General features: G+C 46.6%; 1 protein-coding gene across 8 annotated transcripts in view; it reads right to left on the bottom strand.

Annotated features, from left to right (window-relative positions):
* The window catches only part of TFAP4 (transcription factor AP-4), a 101072-nt gene that overhangs the window by 58527 nt on the left and 17287 nt on the right, over positions 1 to 25258 (bottom strand). The window contains exon 1 of one of the 8 annotated variants that reach the window (XM_069646837.1): positions 6751 to 7289. The exons of the other annotated variants lie outside the window; for them this stretch is intronic. Coding sequence (XP_069502938.1) covers positions 6751 to 6785 — 35 coding nt within the window. The 5' untranslated portion in view covers positions 6786 to 7289. Of the gene's footprint in view, positions 1 to 6750; positions 7290 to 25258 lie in introns of those variants that run through there. 8 annotated transcript variants of the gene reach the window in all.

Raw genomic sequence — 25258 nt, forward strand, 5'->3', positions numbered from 1 at the left:
CAGTAAAGTTGTATTGGACCATTGCTACAGTTCGACTGCACCACCAAAAGAAGATGATACTGAATGTATTGAAGATAGCTCTGAAGTAGTCGCAGATCAATTCACACAATCTACACCCGCCAAAAAAATGCCACCCAAAAAGCTGTCTACATTGTTGTGTTCTCCCATCAATGCTGAAGTAACAGATGTTGAAATGACAAAATGAACCAGCAGCAGCACCCAGCGAAGCATCAGAACTTGGTATCAGCGATATTTCTTTCAAATTTGTTGATATGTCCTAAACGGCACACCCCGAATCAACTTTCACGCCGGATGACAGTCTAATGAAAGAGGGCAAATACATAGTATTCGACAGTTATTTGATGAATATTTTAAGTATGCTGAAATGTGGGCATTTAGTTGTAGGGGGGGTGGGAGAATGTGGGGAGCCATTGATTCATGTGACTCGTCAAAAACAAGGCAGTAACGTCAAAATACATGCCGCCTGTAGATTAAATCATGCGTTCTCATGGTCTGCACAACCGATGCTGGGGAAGCTGCCAGCAGGCAATCTACTGTGTGCAGGTGCCTCACTTTTTAGTGTGTCCAGTTTTAGAAAGTTAGAGTCTTTCTTTGTTTGTGGGACTCCATTTCATTTCTAGAAACGCAGTACTACAAATACCAACATGATTATCTGTTTCCAGCCATTAGTGATGCTTGGAAAATTGAACAATTGTCTCTAGCAAGTACATTCGAAGGGAAACGATTCAGGCTAGCTGGCGATGGCAGAAAATCCAGGGCTGTCGCACTGTCCAAGTACTGCACCTACCACTTTCAGGACATGGATAGTAAGAAAATTGTGAGTTCGGTGGTCGTGCAGGTAACACAATGTACACCGTCAGTGGCCATGGAGAAACTAGGATTTATAAAATCATTGCAATATCTACAATCAAGGGGAATGCACATCGACCTCATAGCCACAGATAGACACGTTTCAATTGCCAAGACAATGAGAGAGCAGTTCCCACATATTAAACATCAATTTGACGTATGGCATCTTGCTAAATCAATCATTAATAAAATCTCGGCTGCAGGGAAAAAAAAAAAGGTTTTTAAAGTATTTCACAGTGGTCCCAGTCTATCAGCAACCGTCTATGGTGGAGCTCCAAAACTTGTGAAGGGTCAGTGGAAATCCTACTTGAAAAATGGCGGTCATTGATGCACCACTGTACCAACGTTCACCGCTGGACAGAAAACCAACATTTCCACCAATGTAAACATGGCCCTTTGTCCACAGAGGAGGCACGGAAGAAGAAGTGGTTGATTGCATCTTCACCTACACACAAAAGGCATTGAGAAGATTGTTTGATAAAACAATATCAAGAGATTTGACTGACAGAATTCTGTCACACAGGAGAATTGAGGTGTTCCACAATATGTGCCTAAAGTACAGGCCAAGGCGATTGCATTTCAGTTTACAGGGCATGAAACATAGGACTCTACTAGCGGTCTTGGCCCATAACGAGAATGTGGGCCGTGAACAGTCTTAGGACTACGGGAAATGTAGGGATGCCTCGCTACACTAAGACCTTTGGAAAAAGAACTAAGAAATGGGGGGTAAAACCAGTATATGAGGAAATGAGTTCGACTTTGTTAAAGGCCTTATTGTTAGTGTACTAGAGAAGCACAGATATGGAATTTTGAGCGTTTCTGTGCAGAGCACTGATGCGTTGCCACCAAACATTGCCACTGTGCCATATCCACCCAAAGCAGAGCTCGTTGAGTAGTTCAAATCCCGGTTTAAATAAATCATTGTAATCTGATTGTCTTTTTAAAAATAATGTTATTGTACAGGGTGCATACAAAGTATGCTAACCCTAAACCCTCCATTCACCATCCTGGGTGGCGAACAACATGGGTGTCATCTTTGACTTCTCTCTCTATTCACCTCATATCGCTGACCTTGTGAATGTGTATGTATATGTATATGTATATATTTTTGTTGCTGTAACTAAGTTTCGCAATCTCATGTAAATGCTGTGCACTGTTAACCGAGGGGAGACTTGCATATTGCAAATAATAAAACAAATAAACAATAAATCTCACTTTCAACTCCACTCCGAGTACTTTATACTTTCCCTGACCTTCCCCCAAAAAGTTAATGTCTCCATAGTTCTGGTTCTTTAGGGCTGCAAAGCTCGCGGACAACGAGGACAAAATTGGGGGCCTTAGAACGCGCCAAGCGAGGCCTAGTACAAACATGGAGTCGAAAATTCAAGTTCTCACAGATGGCTTTAGACAGGATGCTGCAAAGTAAGAATGTACGCTCATGCAGAGTGAAGGTCAGCGGCTTAGATTTTTTTGCTCGCAGGCTGAAGAGGCCCACGAATCGCACTGGCAGTATAAGGTTCTATTGTTCTTGGCCTTGAGACAGGGACCATACTTCATTTGAAGGAGGGGGGCAATAACGTAAGACGATAAGTCTGAAAATTCTGAAACTAGACAGAGTTTCATGTTAGTTCAGTATATGAAAAATCGGTGGCACGAACACAGTGGGATTTACGGACTGCATTACGCAGATACACAATGGAAATGGCAAATATAATGTAAGTAACTCTTTAGACGCTTTTATACCGGAATGAATGAAGAGCAAGTACAACATTTGTGGGATCGTCTTTCTACCGGGCACATGGGCATGCATGTGCCCATTCGACACGCATGTAGACAAACAGTCTTTTCTCAGTGGTTCAACGATAAAAAAAAAAATCGTTAGTTTGTGGGTTTCCCTCGATTTAGTTTTCGCATTGCTTTTAGAGCCGAACATACTCCATTGCACTATCCTCGCAAGCAAATAGTCAGCTCGCCCGTAATAAATAAAATGAATAATAGTAATAAAGATCGGCTGGTGAGACTAATTTCAATTTTTATGTTTTCTAAACAGGTACATCGTACCGTACTGCCACTGCCACCTATTCCAGACCCCGGCAGATGGATTTTTCAAACGCCAGCTGCAGCTTCTTGTAAACAACTGCACTACATTGACCATCTTATGGGATGATCGCCAAGGGGCCATACGCCCTTACGCAGTACTAGCGGATAGAAGCAACATATCGACCTTTACGGTGGCCTAATGCCTAGTTGATGGAACAGCCTTGCGGTTCACCGTGCGTCCAAAGTGCTTCTTTTAAAGAAAAACAACACCCTGTGTACCGTAAAGGAACAGCATGTGACTCACTTTCCGGATTTGCGGATCGAGATAAAGAAAAAAAATTCCATTCCGATTTAATATGCCAATTGCTGAATATTCTGCTGAATATGAGCTGCCAGAAGCACGGAAACTGTTCTCCTGAACATCCGTGAGGACCTGCTCTCAAACCTTGACTCCAACACCCCTTGTGTTCTCATCTTGCTCGACCTCTCTTCTGCCTTTGACACGGTTAACCACACCATCCTACTCAACTGTCTCCGTGATAACCTGGGTATCACTGGTCAAGCTCTGGCGTGGCTGTCCTCCTTCCTCTTCAATCGACCCTCCCCAACTGGGTTTCTTCCGCTGACATTTTCTCTACCCGTGGTGCCCCCCAGGGATCTAACCTCTCCCCCTGGCTGTTCAACCAGTATCTGGCACTTCTTTGTCACCGCCATAGCCGCTCTCTGTCCCAACTTTCAGTGCTACGCGGATGACACCCAGCTCATTTTCAGGCTACCCTCGGCCTTCTCTTCCACTTCCCTCATCTCGGACTGTCTTTCTGCTATCCAGGAATGGTGTGCTGCCAACGACCTCTGCCTCAATGCCAGCAAGACTGAGATTCTACTTATCGGCACACCCACTCCCTCCTTCCCTGCAGCTCTCTGGTCGGCCTCCCTTGGCCGGCTTCCTGCTCCTACCTGCACGGCAAAAACCTCGGGGTCATCTTCGACTCCACACTCTCCTCTCCTCACATCTCCGATGTCTCCAAGAAGTCACACTACCAGCTACACCTCCTCAGAGGTATCCTTCCTTTTCTCTCCTTCCCCCAGAAGCTCACTGTCTCCAGAGCTCTGGTTCTCTCTAGGCTGGACTAACAGCCTCTATCTAAATCTTCCTGCCTCTACTCTCCGCCCTTTGCAACTCATCCAGAACAGGACTGCGAGACTTGTCCTTGGCCTCAAGCCCAGGGACCGTATCTCTCCAGGACTGAAATCACTACACTGGCTCCCAGTGGCTGCAAGGATTAAGTTCAAAACCCTCTGCATTGTCCACAAGGCCTTCTGGGGCCTTGGGCCAAAATACCTGCAACTCTCTCTTCCTAAATATCTTCCTTCTCGAGCCCTTCGCTCATCCACCTCCAACTACCTCAGGGTCAGCCGCTTCTCCAAGCAACAAGCTGGGGGGGTAGATCTCTCGCCGCAGCAGGGGCCTCCCTCTGGAACAGCCTTCCTGAAACTTGAGGAGAACCATCTCCGGTTCAGGAAGCACCTCAAAACCTTCCTCTTTGCCTCTGCTTTCTCTCCCTCTCTCCCCAGCTAAAATCACCGAACCTGCAACTGGGCCACTCACCGATCTCATGTCCTGGCCCAGCCACTCTTCCTTGCACTGCCCACATGCACTATGGAACTGTCTGTATCCTACAGCCCCTTCTCCCGGCACTAACTTTGCACTTGCCACCAGCTGGCCCTATTATTTATCTTGTATTCTAACCATGTACTGAACTTCCCCTCTCCCATTCCCCTGCACTTTTCCCAGTCCCCCTACTCTTGCACTTGCGCAATCTGAATGACACCTGGTCTAGTAGGATTGTTGTCTGTCTCCCTTTGTTTCCCCCCCGCCTTGAAACACGTGTATAGGCGCGTTACAAATGCCATATCATATCTAAACATTTAATATCAAATATATGTGCTTTACCAAATGTACCGTATTGCTGTTTGATTTTAAAGTACAGTTTCATATTCCGAATTGTGGCGCGCTGTGTTGCGAGTTGATCTGTGTTTGTTTCCGGGTTCTGTGTGAAGTCGCGTAGAAGACGACTGGGTGCGTTTTACGCAGCACAGTAACGTTACGGAGAGAGGCGGGGAATATGAATGTTTTGATGTCAGGCTCAGGGGATATGATTTAGTGCCGCAAAAGCAGGTCAGCCAGGGCAATGGGGCAAGTGATAGGATTATCACAAAATGGCAGCGACCTAGTGCCTGTTTTTGCGCGCGTTTAATGGACGAAAACTCGGGTAAGGTCCATAGGAAATTTTTCTAAAATCGACCGATTTAGGCTTAAAAACACATGGCCGACCCGTAGGGACAATAAACATTTTTGACCGAACCATTCCTTTAACAGGTGTGCATTGTAGTGAACAGTCACTTTTCTGGGCACAGGACTTTATTTACAATGCCAAGGGATGTTGGGAGTTGTAGTCTTGATCACACCAATGGCCCCAATCAGGTACTCCTACACCTTGGTTTGTAAGGAGAAAACAGTACCAGCCACCTACCGTCAGATTTTGATGGTCTTACAATGTGCAATTTTAATGTTTTGTTCAGTGGTTTAGTGCTGGCTTCCAGGTGATTCAGAGAGGTTTGCGTTAACTGCAGCCATTTCGGTTCTACATCTTTGTTACCACTTGCTCCCGATTGGAGTATACAGGCGTTGGTTTAACCAAGGACACAACGTCAGTTTGTCTAACAAATGTATTCGGATGTTAGCTTGCGACTTTTGATAGTGCTAAAAGTCGCTGGCCAATCAAATCAAGTCAAATCGGGGCATTGCAAGGACTCACTATTGTGTACAAAGAAAAATATATAACACTATGTAGAGTGGTAGCGTTGTACGGGGGGACTGATAGGGGGGGGCACCAGGCTTTTAGGAAGCCGTCCCCCCACCTTTACGTGCAATTGACATGTTCTTCCAGGCAAATTATTTAAATTCTGAAGTTGGAGACGTCAAGGCAGGATTTTAAAGAAATACCTCAAATGTAACGAATTTCCTGCAAATATTCAGCTTTCAGTTGTATCCCAGGGAAACCACCAACACTGTATTCCCCACATTGGCCTAGAGGCTCCGATAACGTCCGTATTCCTTCACAGAACTCATAATCAGCACTTTGGTGTACCTCAAACAGACCTACGCAGTTGCACCTTCACTCTCCCCCCCCAGCCCCCTCTAACCTCTTCCTGGTGTTCCGGAATTATTTCGATACTCACACCAGCGTATCTTCTAGGGCAAGCTGCGGTCGCTGCAGCTCTTCTACACTTGCCATTATTACATTTTTCAATGCCTCATCTAACGTTACTAAATTGATGCCAAATGCAGTCACTGGCCTCGCCTAAATAAGGGTTCAGTCAGCTAGTCACATTACCCTGTGTGGACCTACTGAACCAACGAGGTGATCCCACAGTAACCGCGTGTTTGAAAAACAAATAGAAGCTAGTAAAATGGCCCCCAAATTAAGAAACGTACCATGTTTCAATCCGATCTCCAATATCGGATCTAGAAGACAGCCTTGGAAAACCCACCCATTAAAAGAGGATAGATGAACGAACTCAATGGAACGGGCATGCTAACGTTTTGGCCATGCCCAGACTTTTCCCCCCCCGAAAAGCATGGGCCTTCAGGTGAGAGTTTTAACATTTTCCAACTTGAATAAACGGCATGATCCTGGACAAAAACTAATCTAATTTGGCTGAGTTTTCTTAGTTGCAAAAACAAGGATCCCTTAAGGACTATATTTTCACTGTTCTAGAGACTAACGGACACTGCGCAGTTTTCAAAGTAGTACCCCCCCCGCCTCCTTCAATTACCTCAATGTGTCCAGCCGGAAACCCCTCCTGTCCATCGGAACTCTCTGGCCATTAGCTGGCCGCCTCCCGCTTCAAACTTGGCCCATCGGATCAGTAAGCCTCCTACAGGCCCATAAAATAAGACACCAACCCGATGTTCCTACATCCCAGGCCTTATTTTGCACATAGCGCTTAGAAGGGAATGCCACACGCAAGTGCTTGCGAGAAAATAAGCCAAATAAACAACTAGGCATTTAAAACTTTCTAACAGTTTCCGGTGTGGGAGATTGCCACAGTGCTAATAGGTCCGATTTAAAGATCCTGGGAAGTCTGGCAGCGCTTAGAAAGGGTCTACCAGGAAACTAGCCGCGTTACTGGCAACACAAGCATTCTCAGCACAGACCAACACAGCAGCTCAAACTCAGGTCAGTCTGGCTACAGAACGCAGCCGTGGTGGAGGGGGCTGTGCATGCGGGTGGCCCCCCTCAGACCTCATGACTAGAGGAAGTGGATCAGAGACATTCCAAGCCCCCTCCCTACACTAATGGCTTCCAGATGAGAATGCAGGGAAGGGCGGCAGGCCCCACCCTGCCAACAGGCCTCGCCCCTGCTTCCGCACTCAGACCACCCCTTCCCCCCCCCCCTCTCCGGCCCCCCAGCTTCCGCCCCACCTTCTATGCTCTATCCTGTTCCCAGATGAGCTGGCAACAGGGGGAGCAGGCCGCTGGGAAAGGGGCCGCGGGTAAGGCAGACCCAGGGAGGGAGGGGCGAGAGGGGAATGTCACACATCCTTTGTTCTGCAAGCAATCCACGAGGAGAGGCCTGCGAGTCTCACACGTGCCAACTTCCGGTGACGGGCAATGGACGGCGAAGAGGAACAAAAAAAAAATCCTTAACCCACGCTACTCCCGTTGGCCCGACGGTTGCACTCACCCGGTGTGAGGTGCTCTTGCAGGGCAAATAAGAATGTATTGGTGTCATTTTCTGGCCATGCAGGAGCGAGCAGAGTCATCGACACAGGGGCTTTAATCACAGGTTTTTATATAGCGCCTCAAGTCAGATTTCTCTCGCTTGAAGTGCCGTTAGGTCAGTTTGTTTTATACCGTGCTTTGTTGACACTTGCATGGACGATTATCCTTCTCGTGGACCTGAAAGCGTGGAGAGGGTTCGCTTAGTCGGCCGGGAAGGAGGAAAAATGCCGATACATGCACTTCAGAAGTACTTTAGTACATAATCTCTTCCTGGGTTTTGCGTCATGATGGGCTTTGAGGCACTGTGTACAAAGTGTAGCCTTGTGTGGCGGTGACGTGAGGCTACATTGGCCGGGGCGTTGGTTTAAGATGTGTAGTATTCTTTTTTGATGGCAGTTTAGAGAGGCTATTAAAATCTCCCCATTGTATGCATATAGTGCGTTTAAGCGGGTTACTAGTGCGTTAGATCACAGCGGACGCGAGGTCACAGAGGACTGAGGCCCTGTGATGAATACTTCCAGGGCACCAGTGGTCCAGGGATGAATATCCGTTTCTAAACCATCAATCAGCCCCATACTTCTGGTACACCAAAAGGGATCCGAACAGATTGGAATACAAGTGAAATATAAGACCCCCTTGTCCAATATTTGGTAACGTGGACGAAACTACAGGCTTATCTCTGCAAGGTTGTGGATCATTGGTTAGTTGCAACACAGAAAAAATGCAATTATTACCCAATGATAAAAAGGGACTGTCCAGTCAAGGTTGTATAACTTACTTCCTTTAGTATTCAACAGACAGTTCTAGCACACTATAAAATACACCCCACCCTGTAAAGGAACACAGGACAGAAAGGAAAGGGATGCACTCTGGATACTGACAGGAGGGTAGTTGGTAAAGTAATCAGTCTTACTGTTCAAGGTTTCAGCACCAAGGGGGTCAAAGGATCATAACTGTCTCTAGGGGCCTGGGGAGAAGGACCAAGGGGGCAGAACCACAATGCACCTGGTGCTGAAGAAGTTCTTGGTGCTTGACATATCCCTGTCTGTTATAGATCAAAGTGTGTCTCTGGTTAACTGAGCCCTCTGACTCTTGATTAAAGCGCAGGGTTCCCTTGAAGTTTGTGCTGGGAGCAGACTTCCCATCTCCCCCAAACTACATACTTCTCCCCTCTGAAAGGGGTCATTCTAGGCTAAATAGTTGACCCAGACATGTATTTCACTGCCTTACAGAGGACTGGGAACTAGCTTTAAGTTGACACATTGCATACCAAAGGGATGTTAGTCCTGCCTTCCTGTTGTCTCTTCCGGCAACCAAGCCTCTCCTCTAGGCATGCTTCAATTATCTCGTTAGTATGCAGTACAAAAGGAATGCAGATCCATTGGGCCTTCGATATTTAAATTAGGCTGCCCATGCTGACGGAAGGTGTGCCTTTCCCCTCCTTGAGATGCTTTGATGTACCTGGGGCCGTCACATTCCAGCTGAATATGACAGGGGAAGACGACGCCTGTAGGCAGTTTCTTCCCGGAGTACATGTGGCCATGTGTTTTGTGCGGGAAGCAGATGCACTTTGTGCGGGAAGCAGATGCACTTTGTGTGGGGTGGCCTCAGTCCTCGTAGGTTGGTCCCCCATCATTCTTTTTCATTATTTAAAAAAAAAAAAGCCCAGGTGAGAGCACTCTCCCAGTGTGGATTGTCAAATTCCTCACAATACCCATGACAGGAAAATGTAGATACGCTAGTGGTCAAGTTGACTTGAAAGTGCAAAGCTGGAAAACCGGGCCCAGAGTGGTTTTGTGTCTTCGGGTTGCTTGGGGACACAGTCTAGGGTCTCCAGGGGTAAAGTATACCCTTGATCTGCACTCTCTGCCAGTAAGGCTGCCAGATGTCTTGTCCAGGGACCAGGAAGCTTGGTGGTTTTAAGTGCAACCGTGCCTTTTCCAGAACACGTCACCCCCAGTGTTCCAATAAGACAGTAAGGGGGGGGGGGGGGTTAATCGTTCTCTCTTGGAACCTTTATCTTCATCTCTACTGAAGAGGACTTTAGGCCAGAGTGTATCCCCGCCCCCAACAGAGTTCCATGTGAACTCCCATCTGTAATCCAAATGAGGATTCATATGGGGGTAGTCTCACCCCATTATATAGGAGGGCTGCCACACTGGATCCCTCCCCTGCTAGCCTTCTGTAAGAGTCCAATCCTTGCTGCCGTGTTCAGGGCCTTTTGCCTGGCAAGTTCAATCTCAGAGTGCTTTGTCTGCAAGAAGTGAGGTTGGGGAGCCGTAGGTCTGAGCTAGGCCCAAATGTGTTCCGTTTTTTAGTAAAACCACAGCCAAGACATATACTCAACAAGGCCCAGTTAGTGGAAAGGGTCTGCAGCAGTCATACAGGGAATACAATTGTGCTTTTTAGAGATGCATGTAGCGAGGTAGGCGAGTGCACCATTGTGGATACAGCGGTGGATGATTGAAATGATTTTAAACTCGATATGTGCCTTGATGTACAGCCAGTAAGCTTCACGTCTCACTAGGGAGATGTGATCTGCTCTTTTTAGGCCCCCCCACCTCTAAACAGCACAGAGGGCGTTATTTTGGATCAATTATAGTTGGTTAGGTTTTTGGTGGCAGTTCCCAAAAGTATGGCATAATCCAATTTGCCACCGATAATGGCTCTCACCAGGGTGAGGCAGATGGTTGGGGAGAGGTTGATAAGTTGGAGGAGTAAGCGGCAGAGGAGGCAACAGCTTTTACATGTTTGGTCATGGCAAGTTGAGAGTCTAGGTGGACTCCCAAGGTTTTAACAGAGCTCGACACTTGAACGTTTCCATCAATGGACAAGGATGCAAAGGCAAGGTATAGGTGTTTGAGACGGTGTGGGGAGCCTGTGATGAGGAGCTTGGTCGTCATTCAGGCATAGGTGGTGGGTAGCCATCCAGGCCTGAATGATGCTGTAAGCCGGTTGATATTAGCTGAATCAAGACAGTGATCACTAGTGAGTTTGAGGAGAATTTGCGTGTCGTCATCGAAGTTGGTGAAGGGGATTTCAAGGTTGTCCAAGTGGTCAAAGAGTGGCTTACTATACAGGGTGGGAGAGGCATGAACCTTGAGGGAACGGGGATAGGGATAGGGGCAGCAGCTTCTGATCCTGGAGATCATTCACTCAAAAAAAGAGTCAATCCAGTTTTTTTCATGAGTTGATGAGATGGTGACACAGCATATCGTGGTCAACAAGGTCAAAGGCCGAAGAGTGGTCTAGTAGGAGGAGGCGAGGTCGCCTGCACCCCGGATGGCGTCAAGTTGATGAGCACACTCTGTACTATGATGTCTTGGACTAAAGCTGGATTGGCGTGTAACTAGAAGGTTATAGGCTTGCATGTAGGGTTGGAGTTGTGTGTAGGCTATGCAGTCCAGCATTTTAAGTAGGTAAGGTACAGTCGTAATGGGTCAGTAGTTTGTGGGGAGGGTGGGTTTGAGCGATGGCCTTTTGAGAAGGGGAGGGGATGACCCATGATTATTTGATGGTTTTTGGCATTGTGTTGCAGTTGAGAGGCATTAATACAATTTGCAATAATAGGAGCGAGGGGTTGTGCACACATCTTGACGATCTGGGATGGGCGGAGGTCTCCTTTGCAATTAGAGGTTTTTAGTCGATTGATGCTAGGGATTACTTCAGTTGAGGATACAGAGGAGAAGTGGAAGGGAGGCAGGAGCAGTTTAGGGTGAGCCAGTGTGTCTGTGGTGGGTGCAGCATTGCGAGAGAGCAAGGATTTATGAATAGTTTTCGCTCAGGTTATGGGTCTTGTTGGCGAGTCCAGACTGGACCAGGGAGCACCAGGCTTGGTCTTCCGGAAAACTTTCTATGGGCTGTGCCAGGGATTCAAACTGAGTATTGGGGTCTCATTGATCTAGTTTTGCAAATGCTGGCTTTGGTGGTAATGATGGCAGTTTTATAGGATTTGTCCGTCGTAAGAAAGACCTCCTTATGGCGCATGGATATACTGCCTAGGTGTTCTTGGGCACGTTTGGTTACAGAGGGGGATTAGTTCCTCTGTTAAGCAGTTATGTTTGTTGGTAGTCTTTAGTTGTAGTTTTGAAGGGGGCATGCAAGTTTAGGGCATGGAGGAGGGAGGAATTGTAGACCACAGGGATAGTGTCTGGGTCCGTGCATTCAGGTATCAGAGCTAGGAAGCACTGATGTCAAGCAAGTGATGGAAGGCTAGATGTTGGTTATGCGTGGTGCGTTTGGGTTGGTGGGTGTGGAAAAGAGCATCGGTGTAGTCTGTCCAGGCGACAGAGTAAATAGCCGAGATCGTGATGGGCAGGTTGCAGTTCACAATCTAGTAGAAGATCCTCCCTTTAGAATGGGTGGGGACTGAAACGGCTGGAGTAAGGTTCATCTTAAGGAGATTAGTACTCAAGGCTGTGGCCTTTAGGTCAGAGGATCATTAAAGATTGTGTTGGGTTTGAGGTTAGGTGCGATGTGCGATGGTATGTCCGTTTTCTGGAATGTTAAGGGTGTTGGGTTGGCGATGGAGTAGGATATGTTAAATGTAATTTGGGGCTAGGTACAATTTTGGCAAGGAAGATTTAATTACCTGGTATGGGAGGTAAGGAGGCCGCCCTGATGGGGACAGAGGTCTTGGTGATAACAGCAACTCCACCTCTTATGTTGCATAGTCTGTTCAAAGTACAGACTAGCCATCCGGTATGGCGAGGGACATTGAGGGGGCATGCTGCGTCATGTCGCCACGTTTCAGTGATGGCGAGGAGGTCGAGGTTGTCTTTAGTATGAGATTGTGTAGGTGAAAGGCAAGAGCACACAGCGAGCCATCATTAATAAGATCACAAGTCAGGTGATCGGGATGAGGGGCATTTGAGTGTGATGGTAGGCTAGTCTGAGTAGGTGTCTGGAAGGTAATGGCGCGTGAGGCGCTCGGGAGTAGTTTTCCTTGGGGGCCTGGTGTTAGGGGCAGGTTGTGTGGGTCTGGGATCAGAGCGGTTGTCGCCTGCCTTGCCCAGTACGGGCTGGCAAGCAGATTCAGTTGGTTGGTGACCGTTCTAGAGGTCTTTGGTGTTGTAGGACGAGTGGTGGAGTGGCGGGTAGTTTTAGGATGGATGTGGTGTCTGGCAGAGCTGACAGCAGGGGCGCTGGTAAGGAAGACGATTGGGGGTCCTATGGAGGTGCTGGGTGAGCCAAAAGGCAGGGCACTGGGCAGGGACTTAAGACAAGGAACTACAGCAGTAGAGGGCACGCTTTCTGCGTGTTTTGAGGTGAGGCACTGGGGAGCTTGGCGCAGGCATCATAAGTAAATCATTGGGCACGGGTGCCAATAACAAATTATTGGGTGCAGGCATTATAGGCAACTGTTCTTGGCATCTTGTTTTGGAGCAGGGCAACCGATTCTACAGCTTTTCACCAATATAGCACTTGCATCTCACTCCGACCTCCATATCCCCAACCAACTCGTCCTCCCAATAGCTTGGTGTCGAATGGCACTGCAAAAGCTCAGAAGTGGGACATACAAGCGGAACATACTTTCTTCAGACTAGATGCATTGCATAAGAGTTTCATTTAAGAGCGGGTCTACGTTGCACTGGTTTCAGAGTACTTATCCTTCCTCCAGTCCGCACATTGCCAATTATTTTTAAAATCGTAGTACATGTTCTCAATAATAGCACAAGTTCAGCTTTTGAAACCCATTATTCCTCATGGTAGTTGACAGGATTTATACCTGCGCTTCAGTGGGGACCACTCTGAAACCAAGTGTAAATACAGCCATGCAAATACAGTAAAATAATCTGCACAAAAAAAAAAATACTAAAAAATTAAAGCCAGCGGATAACACGTTGCCTAAACTAAGATAGTCATTATAAAACAATTGGATGTTTGCGCTTCAACCATGTCAACGAAAGTTGTACCTCATTAACAGCAACCAATGCACTAAATAAATACGCATTAAATGACTAGAAACAAAAAGGGCAGCTATCCAAGAATTAAGATGAGCCGCTGGCCCTACGATGCACACAAGGATAAGAAAACCTAGCAAAAAGTACTGTTAGTGTAACAACTGGTTCATTTTCATAGCTCTTATGCAAATCGAGCATACGCATTAAGAACTCAATGACAGCCTTACAGTCACACATAATGAAGTTGCAATACCATCTCCCCTCCATCCTCTACAAAGCAGGGCTACCCAAGTACTCTTACAGGCTTGCTCTCCGGCAAGTACAAGACATACTAAAGCAGGCCTTGCACATTCTTACAAATACCACTAGACCTGCAGGGCGAGTTCCTTAGTTTACACTCTACCTAAGAGAAATGCACTTGCCCCAAGGCAACTGGTGACAACATATTTACCAGTGCTTTTTGTAAAATAGTGCATGTGGCCATAAGCACACTTCATATTTGGTGCAATGCTGTCAAGCATATACACAGTGAAACATTTGCCATTTACTGCAACCAAATTCTGTTTGCAGCAAATGAAAAATATGTTTCTAACATCCCCATGCCCGCCAGCAAGGTGGAGTATCATGCAAATGGTACTCGCCCTTCATAAAAACTACTCAAGGCAAGTGAGCTAGTAGATTCTGTGAGCCCTGTAAAGGGCTCACAGGTGTAATCTACTAAATTACCACTACTTTCCACCAACAGTAGACATACCTGTACTCGCAACATTAAACAAACAAGACCAGCTAGGTGTCTCTCAGTGTACAATCGGACGAGGAACCAGTAGAATGCTGGTGGAAGGGCAGCTGCGAATGGCAGTACACAAGAGCACATGGCCATGGCAAGTGCGCATTTGGATACATGCCAGGCAGTACATTGTGCACTCTTAACTACCACTGTAAAGCACCTCTTCCACCATTACACCTTTGACAGGGGTTTGCAACCTTTGGCTCCCCAGACGTTTTGGACGACAAATCCCAATTCGCCCTGGCCAGCTGAACCCATGGAGAGACCAAGGGAATTTTAGTCCAAAATCTGAGACACAGGTTGCAGACTCCTGGCCTATGGACTGCTTATTCTACTGCAGTTTCAGAGAGGATAAGAGTATGTTTTCCCACCTTCCGCATGATTTCCAAGCAATCGGTTTTAGACTACTGCACAGCTCATGTTCTGAGCCCCTCTGTAGCCCAAGACCCCCCTTCCTATATAGAAGGGGGGAAAAAAAGCTCAACTGTGAACAGCACACCTAGGAGGGACCACCCTCAGCCCACGAGGGATCCAGAAGACCACTACAGTCATCAGCAAGACACATTCTAAACATTTGGAGGCAGCTCGCTCCAGTGCACTGTTCTCAGAGGAACCACAGTTCAAAGTTTGGGAGTTTGTCATCCCAATAGTCTTTTGCCTATAAAACTTGAACGATCAGTGCGTACGGTGCAAATAGTCGACCACCCTGCTTCGCGCAGGGCTCTTCCAAGCACTGCTTAACACATTGGTCCCCAGTCTACCCAACATGACTCAGATTTCAGTAGCTGCCCTCTCCTAGTAACCCTTCCAATGGCGCGACCTGCACAGAAAATAAGTCTTCGGTACTGTAAGCACTCCATTACCTAAATCAAAAACTTGCACCCATTCTCTCCCTGGATGGGACAGTCACGGCCAAGACTCCTGCCCCATGGTAGATTTTGTAAATATGGCACAAAATGTTTAACGGTGGGTCTATTGCACCAATTTGTCACATTCCCACTGTATACACAAACCATAAATGCATACCATTGTAAATCACTTGACAGAAATGCACCATTTGCTCTATTGTTGGGACCGCGATTCTGGTAGCAGCATTATCCCCCAGAGCAGATAAACAAAAATACAATATGCTCTGCTCATTCCCACACAATGCCAGAGCCTTCCCAGCCCTCACTGTTAAGAGGCCACCAACTACAAGTCCACATTGCTTTACATGGTCTCCTGACCGAACCACATACCGCATTGATATTACAAGAGATTCCACAGTATCTTTCTGCTGAGACCACAGTAAATATAAACCAGCCTAGCATTTTACTGGCAGTGTAACCCAAGTATCGCATGCACCCCACAGGAGACTGGCCCAGGACCACCCCCAACAGTCGAAGGGAGGCAGAGCTTGCCCAGTTTAGTCTTGGGAATCGGGAGGGACTGGTCTGATCTATGAAGAGCTTGTTGTGACAGGGACTGGGTGAGGTGACACGAGGCGCCTTGTGCTGACCCATCTCCAGGGCAGAGCTACAGCCCCAGCGTTGCCTAGAAACGTGGGTTACTGGGCGAGTTTGCTACCATCCAGAAAAGATCTGGAGCAAGGAAAAAGTATGTGTGCATAACTGAGTATACTGCAAGTCGCACTAACCCAGGGCAAGCCCAGGGACTGTATCTCTCCTGCCCAACAAAGTTTTCACTGGCTCCCGATAGCAACACAGATTAAATTTAAATCCCTCTGCATCATCCACCCATTGGCTGTATGGGGCTGGGGACCGCTATCTGCAACAACCAAATACCCTCCCTCTAGACACGTGTTGCACTGGCTCAAACGCATGTGAAGCGGTTTGCGAAGGTGGTCAGTCGCTTTCCTCAGCGGGCTCCCTTCTTTGGAACAGTCTCCCCCTTCGTCTTTAGCTGACCTCCTTAAGTTCCAGAAAAGCCTCAAGACCTTCCTCTTTACCTCTTCTTTCACCCAGTGTCTCTGCTGCTAATCGCACAGTAGCTGGACTGGTGTGCAGGGCCCTTATGCATCCTCTGGGCCCTAACCTCCCACATCTTTCATCCCAGCTGCCATCAATCCCCTGCACTTGCCACGGCTCACCTTCCACCACTGGAGGTTGCACTTCCCTTTATTTATAGCACTTCTCTCCATGAGCACCACAGCACCTATCCCACACCCCACCCCTGCACTTGCACGTTCTGAACACTCACAGGGCATTGTAGGGTTGTCTTCCCCTCCCCATTGCCTCTTCTTTGTTGTATTTAATTATTTAACATTGTTGCAATTACTATCCCTGCTCCCTCCCTGTTGCCCTGTGGGCACTTTGAAACCGTATTTGCTTCCTGTGTAGTCGCCTAACAAGTGAATAAGATATATATTTTTTTAAAAACCAAAAAAATAAAAAACTCCCAACCCCCTATTATACCCCCCCTTTTCTCCCCCTGGGGTCACCCACCCCACCCCTCCCGACTGATTCAGAGTCACCCACTACACTCCCGATAATCCAGGGAATAAATATTTACACTGACTAGTAAAGTTCACCAACTGTCGCTGGCTGCATCTGCCCCACCCCAGCAAGTCTTTTGCCAAAATAGTTGAAACTGAAAGCAACAGCACTGCTTTCATTGTTACTCAATTGCAGCCTCATTGTTTTTTGCTCAGTGCTACAAGACAAGTTTACGCAGTTTGAAGGACACATGTACGGACCCATTTTTATTTTTTTGTATATCACTCCTCTCCCAATTGGCACCTTTGAACAGGTTTTGTAATAAGGGAGATGGAGACAATTAAAAGAAACAGATTAGCAAACATCGAGATTAATAACTTCAGGATTTTCTTGTGGACTTCACAAGATCGAGGAACAGTGGGGGCAATGCTCCAGATAAGATTTGAGTGCAAGTATTTTACTCCCAGTTTTTTTGTTAAATTGGCATTTAAATGATTTTTATTTTTAAATGATTTTTAGGGAGTACAAAATTAAGTCCCAATTCCAATGCGAACATTTGATAAGCGATTAAACACGTTTAACAGAAATGTTTTCTAAGAAATATTTTTCAGTAAGTTATGTAAGCACATTAAACTATATATGGTTACCTTTTCAGATCTGTTAATAGGTATATATGCAGCACCCCATACACTACCGATCCAGTCTGATCCATGGAGTGGGGGTGAAAGCAGAATGATAGGCTCTAATCTTTTACCTATTTTATTTGGGAGTATTTTTACTCCCTGGTTTTATTTTTTGGGAGTATTTGCCTATTATTTTAGGGAGTAAAAGTGACTGATACACACCTTCTCTGTAGGGCTGAATAGGAAGGCTTTGCACGCCGGGCTAGACAAGCAACTAAGAACCCCTTATATCACAATATAAGGGAGTAAAGCATGCATAAAGACACTTAAACATTTGCAAACTCTGCGAAGTCTGAAACGCCAAGGAATTCTACTCCTGGGTGGGGCCACCATCATCAGCAAGGAAGCACCTTGGGATGTGTCAAAGACACAGATCGAACCCAAGAAAGGGAGAGGTGCAGAAAGAGCCATCTCCTTCACATCCATTTTTCCGGTCTTGGACAATGAGAATCAGACCAGTGAGGGAGTAAGCAACAGGGCAAGCGTACCAGCAGGTGTGGATATTTTCCTTCCCCCCCCTCATCTCCTCCCCAGTTGAGTCTTCCAGGTGCAGGAAGTTAGGTTTCAATACAAGGCATGTTGCTGGCTTTATACACCTTAGTATTGGTGAAGTTAAATCCAATGTTCATGCAGTGTAGCCAAGCTTACATTTTTAGTGGGTGTAGTATTACAATTGAAAACTCTGTATACAATGACCAATCAAACACAACAATGTATGCTGGCGTACTCCAACTGCGAGGGGCCAATACCGAGTACAGCTTATTCATCTCACACTGGTGGACTGACTTTCACACCTATTGAAACACTAAAGCAAGTGCTTCTAGGACTGTGGTATCTTACATGTCACGCTACCATCAGGTTGACCCTGGACCAGGAGGTAGCATCTCTGAATTAACCAGTCTTGTTAAATGCAGTCAATCTTAATTCCCAAACATTTTGGCTTTTGCCATATGATGGTACTCTCCATACAATCGAACACAACAAGATTTCTTCACAATACAGGGCTTGTGTGTAAACGGTCAACAATATGGAAGGCATAGGGGATGATTTTTAAATTGGACTATTATACCTGATCACCTTGGTCAGCACCTTATAAGCACCCTTAATAGATCCAGGTAAATAATCCCCTGTGAAGTTCAAAAGGACAGTCAAGAGTCAGTTGCTGCAGCTTAGCAACTGCACAAGTGAACCAGTATTTCGTTACCACCACAGAACAGGTAACATGCTGCTCCATGGCCCAGGCAATCATAAGCGATGAGTTACACCCCCACATATCCCACTCAAGAGACACATCGCTTGCTTAGGAGCAAAAAACTCCAGATCTATGCCACGGACTACAAATGGCACCAGCCCTAGGCAGCATAATCAATGGTTAGGAGTGGACTCATGGAGGCTGTAGCACAAAACATAGGGAGAGCGAGACCACAGATACCTACGCAAGACCTGTGGGGATTGGCTCAAAGTGGTAGGTCAAGTAAATCGGCATCAAAACACCAGAGAACGCAGGTTTTGTGTTGACAGTGGATTACCAGATTAAATTCACCTCCAAAAGGAAGATCAAAATATGCATAAACCCAGGCAATCGTTCACAAGGAAGAAAATTAAGATCCAGTGCTTTCCTCCGGCACTGCCAACATGACCATTAATGATATCCTTGTGGTAGCTGCAGAGTTGACACTAATCTGCCTTTTTTCTAAACCCCCACCCCCTAATGAGGAAATGGCTACTGCTCAGGGAGTACAAGGGTGAGAAGTGGCTAAAGCACCTACTCAGGCCAACACTACTACTAAATCAGCAATGATCCCAATCCGCCCTACAGATAATGGGTCTATCAGCCACTTTTACTCCCAATAAATATGCAAATACTCAAAAATAAATAGCTTTCACCCACAAAGCTCCATGGTTATGCACCAGTAGCGCACTCGTGCCGTTGGAAGAAACTATTTTACTGCGGATGGGAAAAGTAAACCTGTATTTTGTATGTGCATGAATAACATAGTGCAAAGAAATGATTACAAAAATATTTCTGTTTTCCAATTTCAAAATTTTTACTCATTAATAAAATACTCCAATTTGAAATTGGACTTACATTTTTACTCCCTACAAAATCGTTTTAGTCCCAGCTTTAAAATGGTTGTTAAAATACTCCTATTCCAAATCTTATCTGGAGCACTAGTCCCGATCATAAAGGTGCAAGCCCGGTGGGTAGATCTCCTTTGCTGTTTGCGGTAGTGTAGCCTATTCTCGTCAGGAGTTGCGCAAGCTGGTATAGAAGCAATCAAAACAGTACTGTGGTACCAAAAGCATAACCAATCTAAAAACTGATTTAAATTATTAACAAAATAAAGTAAAAGAGCAGCTCACAACTAAATATGCAGCTAGACATGGCTTCAATTAGGATTTTAACAACCGACACAGACTCGAGAGGTACACTACAAGGTTTGGGACCAGGGGTGTATAGAGTTAAAGCCCCCTCCTCCGCCTGTTGTAACTTTGGGTTTCAGTATGTGACCTTTGATTCTGCTCCCTGCCACTGCAGGGTAGCTGCTGGGATGTCAGGATGCATCCACAACAAGGGAGATGTGTGCATTACGCTTTTTGGAATGAAGCATTATGAAATTGGGGTCCAATTCAGAAAGCGAATTACCAGCACCTTTTATTACGAATAATACAAAAACTCAGACTTTCTGTCCTCTCACCCACAAAGAACGGAACTCGATGATCGTGAACTTCATGGATACATGTTCATTTATAATAGATCCATCAATGTCTGCTCTTCCACATTCACATGGGGAGAATTTACGACCTTGCTTCCTCCTGGGGATTTCTGTGCTTTGGTGCATGCCTGAATGTGCATCACCGGAGACTTATTAGAAAGTATATAAACAGAATGTACACATGTTGAACGATTCGAAACGCGCCCGGACTTCATCCGTGCGCACAATGGAGGTTTTACATGAATGGATCGCCACGTGCAACCGGCAAAAAAATAATTTAAAAAAAGTAAAAAAAATGCACTTGCACGACAGTGATGACAACTGAGGCCTTAACGCGACGAGTTTGCGAAGTGGGCAACAAGGAAGAAACGGGCAGGAACGGTGCTAGTTTTACTATCGTCTATAAATGATTTGCAAACAAAAAAAAGCAGAGATGGTTGCGGAAGGAGTGCGATGCATATAGTAGGTCAAAGGAGAATGTACACACAGAAGGACGAAATGCAATCGCGTTCCATTTGGCCAAAGAAGTGATAGAAAGGGCCGCTGACTTGGGGAAGGGGGAAAAAGGCAGATATGGCTGGGAGTAAAAAAACAAAACCAGCCACGCATCTTAGCTATTCGTTCTTCCAATCAGGGACAATCAGGTGCTCCCTGGCCCAGGCCCTGCCCGCCATCTGTGAGTTCCTATACTTTCAAATGGGACTTTTTTTGGGGACCGCCCACCCCCGGAAAACAGAAGTCGGTGTCACTGCTCCCAATTAACCGAATTGGTAATCGGTTACAACCCATTGTTAAAAAAGCCTTGATTTACCATTTCAGGCATGTATTTTTGGCAACGTTCATATTCAACTCTTTAAGGGTAAGATGTATGCCGTATTATTGCACCCCTAATCGAAACAGGTTTCTCCATTATCCCCCAAACCCCCAGGCTGGATGAATGCACACACACACCTGTACTTGCATTTAAAATAATGCACGTCTATCCTGTACAACCCCCACTCCCAGTTTACTCTGGTTTCCTGGCGCATCGTATTTTAGATCGCACAAACCAACCGCCTTGCCAGGTTCAACAGCAAAGCCAGATGAGCGAAGTGGTGGTTAAGTAATATATATCCATTTAACAGATATTACAAGAGATCCCACTGTATCCTCCTACCCCACGATCTATTTCGCAAGGAGGGGCCACAAGAAACGTTGAGCTACCATATGGATCTGCAAGGGTGCTCCGATCAAGGTGATGGGCGCATTGAAAGATGGGGAGGGCAGATATCTTTTGCTTTCTGCTCTCTTGAATGGGCAAAGGGTTACATTGGCCTTGATCTATGGTCCAATTGACAGGCAGGACATGTTTCTGGCCAATTTTTACGAGATCCTAACATTTTGCTGAAGGGGAGATATTAGTAAGGGGCACATTTATTTGTGCGGTAGATCCAACTGTCGATAAGTCACTGGCGCCCACTGCTAGGGATAGGAAGAATTTTCAGGCTATGATAAAACTGTTACATGACCATTCTCCCATTGAAGCTTGGTGTTTCTCTCTCTTCCCCCCCACCCCCGGGGATCGGGAGTACACTTCTATTCAGCAGTTCACAAGGGCCTTATGAGGCTGGATGTGGTTATGATGGCTAGTACGCTCACCCCAGAAGTGACGGGGATAGAGATCCTCCCTAAACCCCATTCGGATCATGCCCCAGCCACATTGACGTTAAACCCCCGGAGTCACAAATAACCCGAAACAGACCAACGCCCCCGCCAGCCCCCCACCCCAAAATAGCCCTGGAGAATGAATGATTTTGTTCTTCAGGACATAGCAATGAAACCCACATGGACTCCCTGGCCAACTTATATCTGAGAGAAGGATACTGGGGATTTGGGCTTCCAAGTGGTATGGGATGCCGGAAAGGAAGTAATAAGGGGGGGAACCATAATTGAACAAACAGCGTCCCTTAGGAGGGTCACACTGGGCCATCATTCCATACTGAAGGGGGATGTTAAGGATACAGAAAGGGAGCATGCACAAACTTGTCAATCGTTCCGGGACCGGTGGATGGCACGACATGCACTGGAAGCTCAACTGGCGTAGAAAATCGGCCCACTCTATCCTCCTTGTGAAACACAAACTGCGTAATCTTACACCCCACAATTATATCAGAGCCCACTTGACACTCCGTTGTCCTTCCCTGACACGGGCAGGAATGGCCGAGTCAGCCACTTCCTTCCTTAGCCAGGAAGGAATCCAGAAGCTTGAACTGCCCATCGCCCAATAGCCCTGCTGAACACAATGCCAAATTCTATAGGACGGTGCTTGCTGCGAGGCCAGGGCGATGTGCTTCCAATTTTTATCAATAATGATCAGAGTGTGTTTATCCAAAAAAAAAAAAAAAACGGGGGGCGGGGGGGGTACACAGCACATCAGGAGGGTGGTTGATCTTATAGCCCTGGCCCCTATTGCTTAGGAAAAACCTTCAATCTCATCATTAGATGCCCATCGTGTTTTTGATAGCATGACCTGGGAATACCAGTGTATGCTATGGTCAGCATTTTGCCCAAACGTCTCCAAATACGTAATGGCAAACTTACAGATCCCCTCAATGATGGTGAGGGTAAATGGTCAATGTTTGCCCCCAATTAATCTTGATAAAAGGCACCAGGCAAGGATGCACTTTGTCCCCCCTTGCGTTCGCTTCAGCCATAGAGCCTCTGGCCCAGAGGATTGGCTTGCACCCCCAGATCAAAGGGTTTGGGCATTAACCAGAAAAGCAAAATATGTTGAGGATGTTCTATGCTTCCTCACTGACCCACTGATGTCCATGCCAGCGCTAATAGCGTTGCTGGTAGAGTTTAGTTTAATTTCAGGATACTATATAAAAGATTGGATTAAACATAACTGAAGGGCCTGAAATCAAGACTCTGAGCACTAGATTACTGTTCCCCTGGGCTGATCGGGAGATTTCTTATCTGGGTGTTCACGTTATACCTAGATATGAATCCCCAATGGCAGCTAATATTCCCCCGCTATGGAAGGAGCTAAAGATATGTTAAAGCGATTGGGACTTGGATCTCCTGGCTGGCCCAGCTCAACGCTACTAAAAATGACACTGCTCCCCAAAATGCTCCACGTTTTCCAGTTGCTTCCACTCTGTCCTGGAGAGTGAGCTCTTAAAGAAATTGGGAAGTTTATATGGAGACATACGCTCCTGCTCTGCCCCCCAGGTCTCACGTAGGCTTCTCAGGTCCAAGGGGACGGGAGGATTTAATTTCCCATCTTTACAAAGGTTATTTCCATGCTGTCCAGCTGGCCCTTATAGATTGGGCTTCCGAAGAGAGAATCCCGAAATAGAAATTGATAGAACAGTGTAGTTCGTCCTTCCAGCTTTCTCACCTTCCCTTCCTCCCGAGAAAGGCCAGGCGCACTGCTCTGGATATCCTGGTTACCACAGATGTCACCCAATCACATCTGGGACAAGGCTTGCAGCCAGCAAGGGATGAGAGCTTGGCTGGGGCCTCTTTTCCCGGTTTTTCCAGAACCCAGACTTTACGCCACGTTTCAACAGCACAGCCTTCATGAACTGGGAAACTCTAGGTACCCTGAGATTAGGTGAGCTGTTCAAGGACAGGGTCCCCCTCATTTGTTGAGGGTCAAGAAAAGCTGAATCTACAAGAAAAAGTACTTCGCTACTTCCAAATAAGTCGCTGGATTACTAATGGTGGGTTAAAGCCTGCTGGATCTTGGTCCCCCGACTGGCTTAGAACGCCTAATAAGGTGGGGACAGGAAACAAAGAAAGTGTCCTCTTGTTACACGCTTACTGGAGCATCCACCCCCCCCCCCTCCGCACCTCCCTCAGAGGAGAAACTCCCAAACATGATTAAATGTGAACAGGAGCTGGGTAGAGAAAGGGGAGTCCTGGCAGCACATTTGGACTCGGGCACACAAAAGCTCTTGCTTCATCCTGGTTAAGAAGGGTGCACTGAAACTCTGCTTTCGCTGGTAAAGGACCCCTCTGCGGCTATACAGGATCCAACCTGAATACTCAGATGGATGCTGGCATGGATGTGGCAAATTGTGAGATCTGGCTAATTTGTCGCGTTTTGCCCGATTATGCAGACACACTGGGAGGAGATTCGGCCGAAAATTAAAGACTTACAAGCAGGCTTCTCCTGATGTGCCCGCTTACTCTGATCCTGGGGATGTCCCAGATCCTGATGTCTATACCATGACCAGACCTAAAGCAGAGTTGATAGACTCATACGCATGGCAGCGAGAATACATTGTGCCAAGTTCTGGAGGGTTCAGGAGAGGGGGTGCATGTTCTTCAGGCCGCTCCTTCTAAAGGCCTCGTACTTGGAGCGAGGTGAAAGGGGGTGGCCACAACCTATGTGTTGAGTTGTGTTTGACTCAGAGAGTGAGAGCTGAATTCAACTCAGTAAAATGAAAGCTGCAGATATGTACAATGTATACACACTCAAAACCAGCCCAATGTCAAAGTATGCAATTCAACCCTGCCCTAAACTGACTGGGACCTTCCATTGCACAGGCATTAGAAAACACACAGAGCGGTAGCACACTTCAGATCCCGGCAGCATTCCTCACTAGAAAGAATCAGGATGTAAATCAATTATCCAAAAACAATCAAGAGGCCCAAGCGAAGAGTGAACACGTCTCCAACCAGAACTGCAAAATTCCGTACAGCCCAGCCAGAGTATAAATGGTGTTCTTTGGACCCAGTCTAACGAGGCAGTGGCCAAGTACGAGAATTCACAGACCCAAAACAAGGCTCCAACCCAGCGGCACAAATAGACAAACTCTGGGGACATTGGATGCGGGCACTAAAACATCAGGCTACCTACAGAGACTGTGGGTGGGGCAGATTTTCCCCATTCCCGTTGTCGCTAAGGCATGTTTGGGGGAGTTTGCCAAATTATCAAAAAATGCTGCAATTTAAAAAATCACCTCAAAACATAGAATCTGCACAATGCACATTGAAATTTAACGGTCAGCAAGGTATTGCGGTGGTTAGAACGTGGTACAGTT

Source organism: Ambystoma mexicanum, chromosome 2q (assembly GCF_040938575.1).
Source record: "Ambystoma mexicanum isolate Mex_15411 chromosome 2q, UKY_AmexF1_1, whole genome shotgun sequence".
NCBI classification, from domain to species: Eukaryota; Metazoa; Chordata; class Amphibia; order Caudata; family Ambystomatidae; genus Ambystoma; species Ambystoma mexicanum.